The 19,748-nt window shown below is 41.8% G+C and overlaps 1 protein-coding gene across 1 annotated transcript; it reads right to left on the bottom strand.

Annotated features, from left to right (window-relative positions):
* Positions 1-520: 520 nt before the first annotated feature.
* LOC112259308 (LIM/homeobox protein Lhx5) lies at positions 521-19,466 on the bottom strand. The gene is made up of 5 exons (XM_024434025.2): positions 18,769-19,466; positions 16,056-16,279; positions 13,779-14,056; positions 4,297-4,462; positions 521-1,565 (listed from the first exon to the last, which is right to left on the bottom strand). The coding sequence occupies exons 1-5, from the start codon at positions 18,939-18,941 to the stop codon at positions 1,222-1,224; spliced, it is 1,185 nt and encodes a 394-aa protein (XP_024289793.1). The 5' UTR covers positions 18,942-19,466; the 3' UTR covers positions 521-1,221.
* Positions 19,467-19,748: the final 282 nt, after the last annotated feature.

Genomic DNA, 19,748 nt, shown 5'->3' with positions numbered 1-19,748 from the left:
TGGAGAAGGAGAGGAAAAGAGAGGGACTGACAGGGGTGCCTGGATGGGCATGAGGGATATGTGTGTGGAGGGGACCTTGATTAGAGAGGGGTGGGTGTGTGCGTGTGTGTATGCGCGGCTTATGCATGTGTGTGTTCTGAATAACCATATAGAGATCCTATACGAGAACAGTGAGACCATCTAACAGGAACACATCACTAGAATTGATGACCAAAATGGTGAGGAATGTATGTGCGTGTATATTATATAGAATGCCAGAATAATTCATGTATGTCACTATGGGCCTTTATGAAAGCTGCAGTAGAGTTGTTCACATAAGTGTTGTCAATGAGAATGTCTTTGGTATCTAACATGTTTATCTGGCTACCGCAAATGACTCTCCTGCCTTCACACTAAACTGACTGTTGTCATCTCTGTCATCAAGCAGATATCTGCTCTGCACTACAGCCCCCTGAAGCGTTTATCTCGTTGGTGTTGAAGCTAAAATTAAAGGTGGTTGTGCTTAGAAACAGTTAAAACACTGAACAAGTGTATTTGTCTGTATTTGAACTTTGTATTGGAAGCAATATTACAATAGGAGACTGATGTACCAGTAAAACATCTGTTATGCAGAAGAGGAACTGACCAGTTAGGCCTACAACACTGTGCCTTTAAGAAACAGTAGGCTAGAATAAAAAACCAAGACAGTTTTGAAACCAAAAAATAAAATACATAAAGCGTCCCTTTTGGCTTGTATTCTTTCTTTATCTCTCTCTGCAATATCACGTGTCCTTAGTGGGAGGGGGAAGGGGGGTGATACTGGGGCAAGAGGAACCGCTGAATGTCTTTCTTTCTCCAATCCCAGTTCATTTTTCCCAGAGGTGGGTGGGAGTGTATTTCTACTAACGGGGGCCGAATAGGGCAGCGAATAGTACAACAAACTTCAGATATGTCCAGCAAAGCCACCCCATCTTCCATCCTCAGTCCTTCATGTGAAGGATAAGAGTCAGGGGGAACAATTCCATTTCAACTCCATCAATTCAGCAAGTCAATTCAAAAATACCAATCCGTGAATAGAAAAATCCCCATTAACAAATACATAAACACCATTTTTAATTCATAACTACTTATTCATAATGTCTTCAAATTCATCTCCCGTGTAGATTGAATCGAAAATGGGAAGTTCACCCTCCCCCCAACGAAACCCTCATCCCTTTCCCAGACCCAGACCCAGGCTCTAGTCTACCAGACGGTGGTCTCTCCCATCTCCTGTCCAGGGTGGGACATGGGGGCGCTGTAGCTGGAGTTACTAGCCAGGGAGAATGGTGGGCTGGGTCCCCCTCCGTATGCCTCACCAGGGACAGGATGCAGGGAGCTGGGCAGGCCGGGCTCTGGGCTGGGGGTATCTGCGTGGGAGATCATGTCCGTGAACCTCTGGTCGTCAGAGGGGTGGTGGGCTGACACAGAGCCTTCCATGGCCCCTCCATGGATGTAGGGGGATTCTGCTGGAGACTGAGCCTGAGAGGAGGGAGGGCCGTGGGGGAAGAATTCATAGTTTCCCCCTCCGTAGTAGTCGCCCTGGTACTCTGTAAGGGGAGAGACGATTTGATTAGAAAACAAATAATCTAAAGAGTAAATTAATTGTGCAGCACACAGATGAAGCAATTGATATAGCAACATTCAAAATCACTGACATTGAATCTAACAGCCTTCTAAAAATGGACCTACATCAAGATTCAAGATTTTGTAAATAATTGCATTATTTAGTAGCCTAAGTTACATTATAAAATTTCAAGGAGGGGAAGGGAGCAGTTTAGTTCACTGGTATAGCTGAAAAGTAAAAGTGCAAAACATGCCTAAACTTCTTAAATTCACCCTGGTACTAGGTGAAGGGACGAAATGGGTTAGGGAATGGTTTGGTTCACTCTTTCTGTTAAAGTGAAAACGCACTTAAAAAATGTATTTTTTAATCTCCTATATTTCCAAAATTTTGAGTGCTTCCACTCATTCTTTTGTGAGTTGACTTTAGAATTTTTCTTACTTTATTATTCAAAGCGACTAAACTTTAAAAAGGAAATTAAAATCACACGCTCTACATTTCAGTTAGGCACCATACTCTTTATCTTTTAGTGGGTATTCTTTATGTCAGTATTACAGAGGGAAGGAGCTCAAATAATGAACCAAAACACATCAAATATATGAACGTCTTGTTTAATGTACTGTATAGTATATGATGTTGATTTTACTACCTAATCCAACTTAAATCATCAATCTAGCATACACACACACGTTATGTCAAGATCAGTTAAATGTAGTCAGCATTTCATTATGCTTTGTTTCTAACAAGACAGAGAAATGTTTCTCCTTTACATTACGACATCAGCAACACACCTTATGTTACAAACTGTGATAATGAGGGAAAGAATAAATCCACTAGCAATGCAATGATGACCCTGTTTTTTTGCTCCAAACTGAATAAACAAGCTAATTATTGAGTCCCACAAACAGAACCCTGCTAGCTACGTCAGACCTTGAGAATCAACCTGAACCTGGAGCAGCCGTGGGAAGAAGGGGGGCAGAGAGAGAGAGAGGTGTTAGAATAACACACACATACGGACGCATGCATGCACACACACACGCACGCACACACACGCACGCACACACACACACACACACACACACACACACACACACACACACACACACACACACACACACACACACACACACACACACACACACACACACACACACACACACACACACACACACACACACACACACACACAGCAGCAGCAGTAGAAGACTGGGGGATGGAGGGAGTAGTGCTACTAATACAGATGCCACTGCTCCACCAAGGCACAAAAGGGCGTGAAAAGAGGAATGCTGAGAATGGAGGGAGCTAGGAGAGGGGGATAAAGGTTTTGTCTCCTTCCCTTCCTCCCATCTCCCTTCCCTCCCTCCATGTTCCATCCTTCAAGGTTCCCTTGTAATTACAGTGGACGGACGCTGCTCTGTTCCAGTTTAGCAGTGGTTCCCAAACTGTGGGGGGCGTGAGAGGTCAGCAGGGGGAGTGCGGGTTTCCCCCCAATTATTATTATTATTATATACAGTATATATAGATATTTATATATACTATATATATACTCTCTCTATATATTTTTTTAAGGAACTCAGTCCAGCTTTTTACAAGGTGCAATTTCTAAATTGGGTAGTGCATCATCAGTTCCTCTTGTCATGTCAGTCATTGCAGACCTTAGAGAGCTATTTACGTCAGCCATGTCAGCTAACATTGTTTAGCTAGGTTTTTTTTAACCCATAGATGTTGTTGTAATGTTTCAGTCACTCAAATGTCACATGAATACACATTAGACATGGCAAAATGTATAGAATTGCATGAACATTTGCTTTAAAACTGAAAACGTGTATCTGCACCCCATGACAAGATTTGTAGAATTGCAGGAAAGAAGTTTTAAACCTGCAACATCTTCTCTTTGCCAAGAAGAGGGGTGTGAACCGTTTGTGTCATGAACAGTGCTTGTGCCCAGAGAAATATACATGGTGCTCTCATGCGCAGGAGGGGCGCAGGATGTTCCCCAATGCTGGAAGGGGGGCCTGAGTGAAAGAGTTTGGGAACCCCTGCAGTATAGGACTCATTTCTTCATTTCTCTTCAGCAGGCAGGTAGCTTAGTGGTTAGAGCATTGGACCAGTACCTGAAAGGTTGCTGGATTTAATCCCAGTGCCGACAAGGCAAAACTCTGTCGTTCTGAACTAGGCAGTTAACCCACTGTGCCCCGGTAGGCTATCATTTTAAATAAGAATTTGTTCTTAACTGACTCGTCTAGTTAAATAAAGATTCAATTAAAAAATCTAATAATTCAGCATTGTACTGACAATTAACTAACAAATGCTCTTGTTTTTAATCATTCTATGGTTGTTCACTTCAGCCCATTCCAGAATGTTCTGCCTTAATTTTAACATTCTTTTTCACTTCTAGATTTCAGAATCCTCTACATTGTTCCAGTAGGTCACTTGATGAGCATTCAACACACTTGTCACCCCACAGTTTAGCCAGAGCTGGACAGCACAGAGGTGGGCAATGGCATTCCTGACGAAAACCATGTTGGGGGTAATGTGTGTTGTGTATCACTAAAATCTTCACCAAGGATCACTTGTAAGCTAACAGTGAGCATTGTCTTCCAACAGGTGGTGCCATTCTTACTCAACACGAAGACCAAACCGACAGAATCGTAATGTCTGATGTAATTCAATGAACAGTGAGTGTTTTTACCACTCAAACAGGGAGTGTATTTTACCTGTGTAGTATCCGTAGGCCCCAGGCCCCAGTATGTCTGGGTCCTCCAGTCGTCCCCCCATGGACCTCATCCTCCTGGGCCCTCTGAAGAAGGCATGCCGCCGGGCCCCCAGAGCACTCAGCTGCTTCATCCTCCGCTCCTTAGACCGACGGTTCTGGAACCACACCTAGAGTATGGAGTGGAAAAGGTAGTGAGTTATCAAATGACATCACAACTATGAGGACGAAGAGGAAGAGACAGTGAGTTATCCAATGACAGCACAACTATGAGGACGAAGAGGAAGAGACAGTGAGTTATCAAATGACAGCACAACTATGAGGACGAAGAGGAAGAGACAGTGAGTTATCAAATGACAGCACAACTATGAGGACGAAGAGGAAGAGACAGTGAGTTATCAAATGACAGCACAACTATGAGGACGAAGAGGAAGAGACAGTGAGTTATCAAATGACAGCACAACTATGAGGACGAAGAGGAAGAGACAGTGAGTTATCAAATGACAGCACAACTATGAGGACGAAGAGGAAGAGACAGTGAGTTATCAAATGACAGCACAACTATGAGGACGAAGAGGAAGAGACAGTGAGTTATCAAATGACAACACAACTATGAGGACGAAGAGGAAGAGACAGTGAGTTATCAAATGACAGCACAACTATGAGGACGAAGAGGAAGAGACAGTGAGTTATCAAATGACAGCACAACTATGAGGACGAAGAGGAAGAGACAGTGAGTTATCAAATGACAGCACAACTATGAGGACGAAGAGGAAGAGACAGTGAGTTATCAAATGACAGCACAACTATGAGGACGAAGAGGAAGAGACAGTGAGTTATCAAATGACAGCACAACTATGAGGACGAAGAGGAAGAGACAGTGAGTTATCAAATGACAGCACAACTATGAGGACGAAGAGGAAGAGACAGTGAGTTATCAAATGACAGCACAACTATGAGGACGAAGAGGAAGAGACAGTGAGTTATCCAATGACAGCACAACTATGAGGACGAAGAGGAAGAGACAGTGAGTTATCCAATGACAGCACAACTATGAGGACGGAGAGGAAAGAGTTACACAACTAGGACCAAGAAAAATATCAAAGATTGTTATCAGATCAAATTAAGTTAACCTATTTTTCTTTGAGTTTAGATCATTTTCATGGAATGAACAAACTTTATTTATACTGCATTTTAGACAAGCGTGTCAAGCACACAGAATGTCGTAATCAAAGTTGAATCAAATCTAACTTTATTTCTAGTCCATTGCTTCACCAGATGTATTCATAATCCATTTCACATTAGCGTTACAATATACTTTGCAGAGAATTAAAAACAAATTAAAAACGACATACAAGGTACTTAAATGACAAGGTACTTAAATGACAAGGAAGTTAAAATGACAAGGTAATTAAATGACAAGGAAGTTAAAATGACAAGGTAGTTAAAAATACAAGGTAGTTAAATGACAAGGAAGTTAAAATGACAAGGTAATTAAATGACAAGGAAGTTAAAATGACAAGGTAGTTAAAATGACAAGGTAGTTAAATGACAAGGAAGTTAAAATGACAAGGTAGTTAAAATGACAAGGAAGTTCAAATGACAAGGTAGTTAAAATGACAAGGTAGTTAAATGACAAGGTAGTTAAAATGACAAGGTAGTTAAAATGACAAGGTAGTTAAATGACAAGGAAGTTAAAATGACAAGGTAGTTAAATGACAAGGTAGTTAAATGACAAGGTAGTTAAAATGACAAGGTAGTTAAATGACAAGGAAGTTAAAATGACAAGGTAGTTAAAATGACAAGGAAGTTCAAATAACAAGGTAGTTAAAATGACAAGGTAGTTAAAATGACAAGGTAGTTAAAATGACAAGGAAGTTAAAATGACAAGGTAGTTAAATGACAAGGTAGTTAAATGACAAGGTAGTTAAAATGACAAGGTAGTTAAAATGACAAGGAAGCTAAATGACAAGGAAGTTAAAATGACAAGGCCCACTCCTATCATCATCAAATCAAATCACCATCAAATTAAATCCACCTTAATTTCAGACTTTTGTTGTTTTGCCCATTTGTACATGGTCCCTTCCACAGACTTGGAGTGCTATTTAATTATGCTTGCTATTCTCATACAGGAATTCTAATTCTGTAGCATTGCTCATTTTATGTACATTCTGCAATGATAGTTTTTTGTTTTGTTTGCTGTCTTGAGACCAGTGTCAACACAGCAAATAGATTCAAATCCAGAAAATAGCTTTTCTCAGGCACATCACCTATAGAAATAAAGGGCTCCACTTAGATATAAGTTAGATTACTGGAGAAATGGGAGGAATAGGGACAAAGTGGGATGGAGGCGGTGGAGGTAAACTAACAAACATGGACACTGTCCAACCCAGACACATGATGAAAATGTGTAGTCTCCAACACTCCTTCCGTGGCCTCCAACTGCTCTTAAATGCTAGTAAAATGAAATGCATGCTCTTCAACCCATCGCTGCCCGCACCCACCCGTCTAGCATCACTACTTTGGACGGTTCTGTGTTAGAATATGTGGACAACTATAAATACCTAGGTGTCTGGTTAGACTGTAAACTCTCCTTGCAGAGTCATATTAAGCATCTCCAATCCAAAATTAAATCTAGAATCGGCTTCCCATTTCGCAACAAAGCATCCTTCACTCATGCTGCCAAACATACCCTTGTAAAACTGACTTTCCTACCGATCCTTGACTTCGGCGATGTCATTTACAAAATAGCCTCAAACACACTACTCAGCAAATCAGATGCAGTCTATCACAGTGCCATCCGTTTTGTCACCAAAGCCCCATATACTACCCATCACTGCGACCTGTAAGCTCTCGTAGGCTGGTCCTCGCTTCATACTCGTCGCCAAACCCACTGGCTCCAGGTCATCTATAAATAAGTCTTTGCTAGGTAAAGCTCTGCCTTATCTCAGCTCACTGGTCACCAGAGCAACACCCACCTGTAGCATGCGCTCCAGCAGGTATATTTCACTGGTCATCCCCAAATCCAACACCTGCTTTGGTCGCCTTCACTTCCAGTTCTCTGATGCCAATGACTGGAACGAATTGCAAAAATCACTGAAGTTGGAGACTTATATCTCCCTCACTATCTTTAAGCATCAGCTCTCAAAGCAGCTTACCGATCGCTGCAGCTGTACACAGCCCATCTAGTAAATAGCCCATCCAACCAGCTACCTACCTCATCCCCATATTTGTTTTTGTTTTTCTGCTCTTTTGCACACCAGTATTTCTTCTTGCACAACCTCATCTGCACATCTATCACTCCAGTGTAAATTGCTAAATTGTAATTACTTCACCACTATGGCTCATTTATTGACTTACCTCCTTACTTCATCTGCACACACTGTATACAGATTTTTCTATTGTGTTATTGACTGTATTGACTTTGTTTATCCCATGTGTAACTCTGTGTTGTTGTTTGTGTCGCACTGCTTTGCTTTGTCTTGGCCAGGTCACAGTTGTAAATGAGAACTTGTTCTCAACTGGCCTACCTGATTAAATAAGGTGAAATAAATAAATACAATTTTAAAAAGTGCCTAAAAGAAAAATGTTCAGCCTCTCCTCGTTAGGGAATATGGATATGAGTGAGAAGCAGAGTGCAGGTTCAGTTCCAACAAGGATGCAGGTGTTAAAGAGCCACAGCCACACACCCACAACACCCAGAAATCACACTGGAGCTGTTTAGTAATCAGTGATATGGCGGTCAGTATATTTTTTAATCATGCAATGAAATCAATGAATCAGTCAATAACACAAAGAAACACAACACACACACTATTTTCTATAGGTTCTCTCCATGTGCCTCAGCAGGTCACTGTACAACAACACAACTCACTAGGCCTCAATACAACACAATTCAGCAGGCCTCAATACAAAAACACAACTCAGCAGGCCTCAATGCAACACAACACAGCAGCCCTCAATCAAACAACACAACTCAGCGGGCCTCAATACAACAACACAACTCAGAAGGCCTCAATACAACAACACAACTCAGCAAGCCTCAAATGCAACAACACAACTCAGCAGACCTCAATACAACAACACAACTCCACCGGCTTCAATACAACAACACAACTCAGCAGGCCTAAATACAACACAACTCAGCAGGCCTCAGCACAACAACACAACTCAGCAGGCCTCAATACAACAACACAACTCCACCGGCTTCAATACAACAACACAATTTAGCAGGCCTAAATACAACAACACAACTTAGCAGGCCTAAATACAACACAACTCAGCAGGCCTCACTGCAACAACACAACTCAGCAGGCCTCAATACAACAACACAACTCCACCAGCTTCAATACAACAACACGATTTAGCAGGCCTAAATACAACACAACTCAGCAGGCCTCAATACAACACATCTCAGCAGGCATCAATACAACAACACAACTCAGCAGGCCTCAATGCAACAACACAACTCAGCAGACCTCAATACAACAACACAACTCCACCGGCTTCAATACAACAACACAACTCAGCAGGCCTCAATACAACAACACAACTCAGCATGCCTCAATACAACAACACAACTCCACCGGCTTCAATACAACAACACAACTCAGCAGGCCTAAATACAACACAACTCAGCAGGCCTCAGTACAACAACACAACTCAGCAGGCCTCAATACAACAACACAACTCCACCGGCTTCAATACAACAACACAATTTAGCAGGCCTAAATACAACAACACAACTTAGCAGGCCTAAATACAACACAACTCAGCAGGCCTCACTGCAACAACACAACTCAGCAGGCCTCAATACAACAACACAACTCCACCAGCTTCAATACAACAACACAATTTAGCAGGCCTAAATACAACACAACTCAGCAGGCCTCAATACAACACATCTCAGCAGGCATCAATACAACAACACAACTCAGCAGGCCTCAATGCAACAACACAACTCTACCAGCTTCAATACAACAACACAACTCAGCAGGCCTCAATACAACACAATTCAGCAGGTCTCAATACAAAAACCCAACTCAGCAGGCCTCAATGCAACACAACACAGCAGTCCTCAATCAAACAACACAACTCAGCAGGCCTCAATACAACAACACAACTCAGAAGGCCTCAATACAACAACACAACTCAGCAGGCCTCAATGCAACAACACAACTCAGCAGACCTCAATACAACAACACAACTCAGCAGGCTTCAATACAACAACAAAACTCAGCAGGCCTCAATGCAACAAAACAACTCAGCAGACCTCAATACAACAACACAACTCCACCGGCTTCAATACAACAACACAACTCAGCAGGCCTAAATACAACACAACTCAGCAGGCCTCAGTACAACAACACAACTCAGCCGGCCTCAATGCAACAACACAACTCCACCGGCTTCAATACAACAACACAACTCAGCAGGCCAAAATACAACAACACAACTTAGCAGGCCTAAATACAACACAACTCAGCAGGCCTCAATACAACAAAACAACTCAGCAGACCTCAATACAACAACACAACTCAGCAGACCTCAATACAACAACACAACTCCACCGGCTTCAATACAACAACACAACTCAGCAGGCCTAAATACAACACAACTCAGCAGGCCTCAGTACAACAACACAACTCAGCCGGCCTCAATGCAACAACACAACTCCACCGGCTTCAATACAACAACACAACTCAGCAGGCCAAAATACAACAACACAACTTAGCAGGCCTAAATACAACACAACTCAGCAGGCCTCAATGCAACAAAACAACTCAGCAGACCTCAATACAACAACACAACTCCACCGGCTTCAATACAACAACACAACTCAGCAGGCCTAAATACAACACAACTCAGCAGGCCTCAGTACAACAACACAACTCAGCCGGCCTCAATGCAACAACACAACTCCACCGGCTTCAATACAACAACACAACTCAGCAGGCCAAAATACAACAACACAACTTAGCAGGCCTAAATACAACACAACTCAGCAGGCCTCAATACAACAACACAACTCAGCAGGCCTCATTGCAACAACACAACTCAGCAGGCCTCAATACAACAACACAACTCAGCAGGCTTCAATACAACAACACAACTCAGCAGGCCAAAATACAACAACACAACTTAGCAGGCCTAAATACAACACAACTCAGCAGGCCTCAATACAACAACACAACTCAGCAGGCCTCATTGCAACAACACAACTCAGCAGGCCTCATTACAACAACACAACTCAGCAGACCTCATTACAACACAACTCAGCAGGCCTTATTACAACACAACTCAGCAGGCCTTATTAAAACACAACTCAGCAGGCCTTATTACAACACAACTCAGCAGGCCTTATTACAACACAACTCAGCAGGCCTTATTACAACACAACTCAGCAGGCCTCATTACAACAACACAACTCAGCAGGCCTTATTACAACACAACTCAGCAGGCCTTATTACAACACAACTCAGCAGGCCTTATTACAACACAACTCAGCAGGCCTCATTACAACAACACAACTCAGCAGGGCTTATTACAACACAACTCAGCAGGCCTCATTACAACAACACAACTCAGCAGGCCTTATTACAACACAACTCAGCAGGCCTCATTACAACACAACTCAGCAGGCCTTATTACAACACAACTCAGCAGGCCTTATTACAACACAACTCAGCAGACCCCATTACAACACAACTCAGTAGGCCTTATTACAACACAACTCAGCAGGCCTTATTACAACACAACTCAGCAGGCCTTATTACAACACAACTCAGCAGGCCTTATTACAACACAACTCAGCAGGCCTCATTACAACAACACAACTCAGCAGGCCTTATTACAACACAACTCAGCAGGCCTCAATACAACACAACTCAGCAGGCCTTATTACAACACAACTCAGCAGGCCTTTTACAACACAACTCCGCAGGCCTCAACCCAACACAACTCAGCAGGCCTCAATACAACACAACTCAGCAGGCCTCAACCCAACACAACTTGGAAGCAGAGAAATGAAAAACAGTCATGAATGGAGTCAAATAAAGTATTTGTACAGGAACAATGGAGAAGAGAAAAATGTAAAAATGTCCAACATATGGAGCTTCACATTCTAAAAACATAACCCATTTCTTGTTGTGCCTCTGCATCGGCACGGCATAATAATGCATGTTAACACCAGCTAGGCTACACCAAAGGCACAATCCCACTGCGTTGGAGATTAACAAATAAAACACACACAAAAACACCTAAAACCACTTAGGCATTCCTCTCCATGTTTTTCCCAGCAAAGACGACACCTGCCTACAGAGAACAATTGTCTAACTGTAGGGTACATTTTTATGGAAATGCTTTCACTCCCCTTGAGAGTGCATTTCTTAGGGATTACCACACACACACACACACACACACCAGAGGGCTCCCTGCTCAGGGTGCATCGGCAGTTACTACACAGCAAATGAGGGGGAAGATGATGGCCATGAAACTGGCCACCATCTTGGTTTTATATATCACAGTGCATTATGTTGTTGCTAATCAGAGATGAATGGGATGGATTCAGTGTTGTGGAGACATGAAAGTGGGAAGGTGCTAAACTACACTACGCATGGCCTGGTCTAAGAGGAGAGGAGAAGAGAGGAGACTGTCTGGCAGTAAATGAGTGAGGACAGAGAGGAGCGAGGGGGGTGTACGATATGTAAATCTGGGAAATCAGTGATAATTACTGTAAGCGCACAAAAAGCCACATCTCAGCTGGCAGAGACGGTGCTAATCACCCTAACACAGTCTGAACCCAGACACCGACAGAGAGAGAGAGAGAGAGAGAGAGAGAGCGAGAGAGAGAGAGAGAGCGAGAGAGAGAGAGAGTGTGTGTGTGTGAGTGTGTGTGAATGTGTGTGTGAGTGTGAGTGTGTGACCGTGCGTGTGTGTGTGCGTGCATGCTTGACAGTGTGCCTGTGCATGAGTTTGTTCATGCGTGTGCGTATGTGTGTCAAAAAGAACGGAGAATTATAGAGGTTAAGACTAAAATCCTGGAGACCTGAGTGTGTTGGGCAGCAGAGATGATAAATTCCACATTTCCACTTCCAGGACGTAAACAGTAATGTTATGTCCCTCTCACTCACAGTGATCATGATCTCACATCAGCTCTCCCTAACAGAGGTCAATTCAGTTTTCATTTCAGTCAATTCAGGAAGTGAAAAATCCTCATTGAAAATAAAGGAGTATTTTCACTTCCTTGACTGAACTGAACTACTGCTCCCTAAAACGTCTCCATTGTCTTGGTTGGGATGTTAATAAACTGTTTTACTATATCTCTATAACACCTTCCTGCATCACCTGTTCACAGTATTTCTGTGCAGTGCTGTGGGCTTTTTTTGTAATGACACTGTTGTTAAATTATTGGCTGTTAAAACCATTAACAGTGCATGATATTTCCAACATTTAAATGCCTATGGCTACAGATACATATTTAAATATGTACATATTGGATTGCCTATGTCTTTTATACAAAGCCTCTTGTCCCACTTTTGACAGTGCATGCCATCTGGTTATTATACTTTCTTTAAGAATAAATAAGAAATCAACAGAAAATATAATATTCCTGTCATATTATTAAAAAACAAACGTCTTCCATCTTTCATTCATATTAATCAAATCATAATTGCTGTGTTGTTTTAAAGAACCCAAACTATCAAACAGGAGTCAATATACAATAGAAGATAAATAGCCTAGCCAATTGTCCATGTGTGATTACTAAAAACTTATTTGAAAGAAATAGCAATCTCAATTATGTTATTTTATCGCATGATAGTGTAGCTAAATATTACAAAAATATCACAAAAGCTATAAACATCTCGAATTAATATTGTGGTTTCTAGACCCCATTCCTATTTCCCGGGGAGGGATGTTCAATAACTCTCGAGTTGATCTTATGACGATCCTATGGATTTGTCAATCAGCCTTTCATTTGAATGTGTCTTGTTTTCAACGTTTTCATTCAAATGTATTTTTCTCATATTTTATTCCAAATGTGTTTTCACTCCATAGAAAGGTAGGTCAGTTGTAGGCCTATTTAATTTTACACATAGTTATGGGGGTCTGGACTAGATAATAACCTCATAGTAACCTGTTGTGACATTTCTTCTTCTCACTCTCACTTTGTCAATTATGTCTTCAATTAAATCTCGCTCTAATTTCAGGGAAAATTAAAATCCAATCTATTCTAATTCATCAAGAATGTCGAAGACAGCAGACAGGCCCACGTTGCTTACAACACCAGTAGTCTATCAAAACCTAGCGGTGCTCATCAAACACAAATAGAAAAAAACACAACGTTTTTTCCACTGGACCTGGGAAATCAACAGATCCACCCATATTCCATATAGGAGTAGAAATTCTAACTTGGCCAAATAAAAACCAGGCTCTTTATTAACCAAAAATGTATAGTCTCAAGTGAAGTATATAATACCATTCTACCTGTATAACCCGCATGTTGAGTCCCGTCTCCTGGGCCAACTGTTCTCGGATGTGTCGGGTGGGTTTCGGCGTGGCCACGAAGGCAGCCTTCAGCGTTTCCAGCTGCTTGGCTTTGATGGTGGTTCGCGGACCTCGCCGCTTCGTACCCGAACTCTGCTCCTCATTCTCGTTATTGTTCGTGTCCTTATCTGAGCATGTGGAATTGTCCGTCTCTTTTGTGTCGTCCTGCATCGGGTCCTGGAGGTCCGGCGATAAACTTCTGTCTGTGCATGATGACACTGGGGAACGAGAGAGAATGGAAAGGTCTCAATCGGAGATATCACAAGGCCTTCTGTGTGCTGCTAGATTAATTATGTAGTATGTCTAATCAGAAATAAACCAGAATACGTGGAACAATGACGCCTCACAAAATACAAATAGCCTATGGAAGCCATTTGAGTGCCTTTTACATCAAAAAATACACTTTACCAAGTAAATGCCTGGATTTAGCCGTTTAAATCTAGTCACGAATAAAACAGGTGTAACCAACTTAACTCAACCGTGCCCGCGTGTGACCTGAAGCGGATCGACGTATGGAAATAGAAATTATGCATGTAACGTGAAACAACAAAAATGGAGCTAGGCTGCCTATACAGCGGATCCCCAAGGACCCGCTGCGTCGCGCGATAACAGCATGTCATTGTCCGAGGGGATGGCTGTTTGAGAAATGTATCAAACAGGAAATTATAGCATTGATAAGCCTTAGCTATATGGTCAGATGCATTCAGCGACGCGGAGATGCTTTGTTGGGGAACATCATCAAACACTAGGCTACACATGCTCTATATGCGGCCCATTGAGCCAGCAAGAATGTCAGTCGTCATATGTTGTTCATATTTGAAGCAACAGACACGCAACGAGGGGTTAAAATCAATGTCACGTCTTTCGACGATACACATGTTATCCGTCACCTTGTTGATCTAAAGACAAAATCGAGTGCCAGTGATGGGAGCCTGACAACTCCTCGAACACAATACGCTATTCCGACAGTTGTTGTTGTTGATTTAGGCCTATCCATTTTGGTTCCAAACACCCAACATATCGGCGTAATCTCTTATCAATAGCAACGTCTTTAAATAATTACATTTTAGAGATATTTGTTTTGAGATAATTAGAGGAGAAGTAATTTGCAGACGAATTCTCCATATAGGCCTACACATGTTTGACCATGTGACGTTAGGTGCTATACGACACTGCAGCTAAAATAGGAAAGTAGAGAATAGAATCAAACAGAATAGAATAAAAAATATGTATCCATATATAAGACTACTTCAACAGCGGTGAGATTGGACGCAGGCGACAGCCTACCCCAAATCATGCAGAGCCAGAGCTAACGCTCAGACACCCACCCTGTCCATGGTTCTGAATTTCCTGACCGTGGTGTGTAGACTCAACTCGGCTACCGCGGCCGGAGGCTATATAGGTTATGCCTCTGGATACTTTTCTTTTTTTAAGGTGCAGAGTAACATAATAGATTTTCGAATTCATACATTTTAGTTTGCAGTGGGATTTGTAAATATGTGATATAGGCTATCCCATTTCAGGATGCCAACAAATACATCCAAGCAGTAGTGGCATTTCATATCATGAACACGTCGTTTAATTTTCCACCATAAGCAGTCTATGGTTTTGGTTTGATTGGATGTGTACCAGTGTATGGTAACGTGAGATCCCACGTTGAAACAATCAGTAAATCAACAAAGAAAAACGGTCTCTTATTTTCAGACATCAGTGGGCCTATAGACATTTTCCAAGACCAACAGAACACTGATATGTTTGTATCCATGTAGTAATATAAGAAGACTCACTTTTGAAACCCTTAAAGGTCAAATGCAGCCGTTTAAAAAAAATCTCCAAATCAAATCATCTCTGGGTAACAAGTTGGTATCTTACTTTGATTATTTTAAATTAAAATGGTCCAAAAAAAAGAAACAAAAATAGCTTCTTAGCTATTCTTCTCAAGCAATAATTTTGCTAGGAATGTCTGAGAGTGGTCTGAGTGGCAGAGAGGTTTAGAACTCTCTTTCTTATTTGTATATTAACTCATTTACCACCTGGTGATGTCACCAGGCAGTCCAAAACTCCATCCCACCAAAACAGGCTGAAATGTATTTTCAAACAGCTCTTCCACTAAATGGGCATTCTAATCTTTTCCACAAGTTCATAGTATTCCAACGTTATAGTGTGGAACACAGGAAATCACGTTTTTGACTGCACTGGGCCTTTAACAATAATTACCTGAATTCAAGTTGACTTCCTTGATCGCCCCTGAGCTCAGGTAGTCTTCTTTACAAACAAATTTATTTTCGTCGATAACATAGAGTTCCTCGCCGGTGGACAGCTGCTTGTTGCATACCATGCACGTGAAGCAGTTGAGATGGAACACCTTGCTGCGCGCCTTGCGCACCAGATCACTGGGAGAGATGCCTTGGAGGCATCCTGCGCACTTCGTCCCAAACCTCCTGAAAAGAAAGCGAGAGGACAGAGACAACAAGCATGTTGATGTAAAATCACTCTGAGACTAAAATAGTTAACAACATCCTGAATTTGAGCGGGAAATTGTACAGTTTTAACTGGAAATAAGTATGCGGCGTTCAACCAGCGTGAGTCTTAATAAAGAAAGGAAAATTATAGGCCTATAGTGAATTATGCAACTGTGGGCAATGCAGATGTTTTTGTGAGTAGCCTGAATTTATAATTGCAACCACGAAATCTAACTAAATCTGTCGTAAAGATATTTTACATAACAAGATAAAAGGCCTGTTTCAACAATGACAACAGATAGCCTTTAATAATAATAATAATAATAATATGCCTAATAATAACAATAGTAATAACAATAACATCATCTTAATAAATAATAAATAACATACTTAATATATTTGTTTTATAGCAGGCTATTACATCTTTGCCATAATTGAAGAAAGGGTAGCCTATTTCGAACTAATTTTCGTTCAAATCTAACATCCTACTTGAGACGAAATAGCCTACAATGTGCGCTAGACAGACTTTCAACATTGAATAGAAAAACATTCATTTTCACATTTTTTATGGAGTTGTTATATTAATAAACCCACGTTAACGCATTAGTGACAGTCAGCACAATGTGACCACGGAGATATCCGAGGATTAAACCGAATAGGACGTTTTTACCGTGAAAATCTCTGTTAATCCACATTCACCCTCTTCACATGCAAAAACCTTGGTGGATAGACTTGTATTATTTAGATAGACAGACGAATACAATAGCATAATTCAACGTCTCAACATTTCCAGGGATAACTCGACAAGGTAAATGGTTGAACATGCCTGTGTTGCATTGGAAGAAAAGTTATGCTAATGTAGGCCTACATAAAGTGATGGAGAATGGGAAGCCTTATTTTGTGTTTCTCTCTCGGATGTGAAATAAATAGGCCTAATCCAACTCATCACAAGCCAGAAACCTCGTCATGCGCCTCATGCTGATTTGGTAATCTCTGTCATCAATATGGAGTCGCCTCCAGGACGAAAAAAATTGCAGGAATTGAAAATATTTCAATTATAATACGAGTATTGGAGATAGTGTGTGTTTGAGGGTGTGAGTGGGGGGCTGTTGTTTTGGATTTGGGGAAGCGGTTGCACGAGGGCACGACTGAACGAGCGGTTCAGGCAAGCCCCCTTTATTTGAACACTAATGTAGTCTACGGAATCTCTCTCGATCAATTTGCAATAGTATCGCTCCACTGTAGCCTTTTACACGCACAGCCCGGGCCAGCCTCCTCCGGTGCGGCGAGTGCAGGCCACCGCTCTACTTACACAACAAATGGCCACGTTAGGGTGATTACTGTTTCTCCTGGCTAATGGTTGGGCCATTTAAATCCACTGCTTGATGGGAGCTGGCTAATATGATGGTCAAGGTCGTTTGGGAGCAACAATGCCGTCACAAAGGCTTAAACACTGGGCCTTACATGTCATTAAACAATTTGTTTGGGGAGACGGGAAAAAGCTGACACATAAATAATTGCTATGATTCTACAAACAAGGGCCTATACTTATCACTGAATTACATGGAACACTTTGAAGAACTGAGCTGATGGGGTAGGCCTAATGAGGAGGTTTTAAAATATATTGGAACAAACAAAAGTGGAAGCAGAGAGTACGAGTTTGAGGAAAATGTAGCTGATTTAGAAATAGATTTAAACTGTCATGTCTGCATGAATGTTTTAAGAGAAGTGTGAATATTCAAGCCCACATAATATTCAGAATATTCCCATAATATGAATTTATAAATACAAGTGATATTATTGGTGTCATAATAACAATTATTAACTAAGTTAATGCTTCGTATTGTCAGAAAACACACTTTGTTTCTTTAAGGACACACACGTCATGCGGACAAAGAGTGATAACGTGGCCATATTAGGCCATTATTATATGGTTCTGTCAAAATGCTAAATATTATTGTGGTATTCAAAGTGAACCTATAACTATGATTAATTTATTGGCCTAATAATTATATGATTTTTGTTGCAAAACCAATGTGACACTAAATGCCAAGATGCCAATGTGCCATGACTGCAATATTACTTCTATTGACTATAAATAGTATTATTTTGAAGTGACATTCTTAAACATTTCAAGTAACTTATATGTATGCTATCTCGCTTATAGGTGAAATATATCATGTGAAATAGGCCTTGGTAAACCATATCCATTTCCACAAAACAATGTGTAGGCCTGCATAATAATATCTGGTTAATTATGTGAGGGACGCTTAAACGAGAGCTATTTTTAGCATTGTGACATGAAATCCCATTTCAGCATTTGATTTTAAACAAATCCACTGGCGAACAAAAAACAAGAAAACATAATCCAGAATGACAATCTTCAGAAGCAGGATGATTATAATTCTCCTTACTGAGTTTTTGGCAAGCCCTGTTTTTACGCCTGAATCCCCAATCTGAATCCTTACCTGAAAAAGTCCATTTTACAATAGAGCTTCCCATCCCGGGAGAAGCACTTCTCTGTCAGATTACAGTTGCACTCGCAGCACTGGACGCATTTGGCGTGCCAGGCTTGGTCCAACACGTTAAGCAGGAACCGGTCCAGGATGGGCCTGTCGCACCCGGCGCAGTGGACCATCATCCCGCCTGTCTGGAGGACACCGAGGACCGACCTTCCCACGCGGGCTCCGGTGCTGGGTCTGGGGCCACACGGCTCTCTGCGCAGCAACGTCTTGGCTCCGGGGTTTGGGACAAAGCAGACGCGAATGTTCCGTCAGGTGGGTGGGCGGTGAGAAGACCCTATCCCCTACCGTTTAAAGGCAGGCTATAGGTGAACACTCCCCGAAGTTCCTTTTCGGTACTTCTGGTTCTGGACGCCCGTGTCCTGTCCTGGCACTTGTCACAATCCAGAATCCAGAAGATAGAAAGGTGAATTTAAAAAGCACCTATTCCTCTTCATTGACGGGCTGCGTAAAAATGGTCACCTGAAAAGCCTGTTCTTCCACGCTGTAGAGAATACGTTGCATGGGGCTGTAGCAAAGTTATTATTTTGTTGTTGTTGTAAATAGCCCTTTCTTTTATTATTCTGTCATCTTTTGTTTTTAGGTTCCACTTCTTCGCCTTCGCTCACCTCACGTGGACACGTTTCGCATCACTGTGCCCGGCTGTGCAGGCGCGAGGCACGTCCGTATTCAGATTGGGTGACGCTCTCCTTTAATTCCTGTGCCTGGGTGGCCAATCAGGACTCAGTTGTCATGGTTACTCATTTAAATAATGGTCGGTAGCCTACCTTCAGGTCGACCTAAACCTTAAACCATACTAGCATACATAGGCTAATAAACTTTAATTCTGCTAAGAGGGACACGATTTTTTTTGAAGACATTGGCAAATGATGGTCACTCTCGTTTTGCTACTGCCTCGTTACAGAATGGACCTAAACGGCATAAAC

The sequence above is a fragment of the Oncorhynchus tshawytscha genome, linkage group LG09 (assembly GCF_018296145.1).
Source record: "Oncorhynchus tshawytscha isolate Ot180627B linkage group LG09, Otsh_v2.0, whole genome shotgun sequence".
Lineage (NCBI taxonomy): Eukaryota > Metazoa > Chordata > Actinopteri > Salmoniformes > Salmonidae > Oncorhynchus > Oncorhynchus tshawytscha.
The sequence above is the reverse complement of the archived record's forward strand: the minus strand, read 5'-3'. Positions and strand labels throughout refer to the sequence as shown.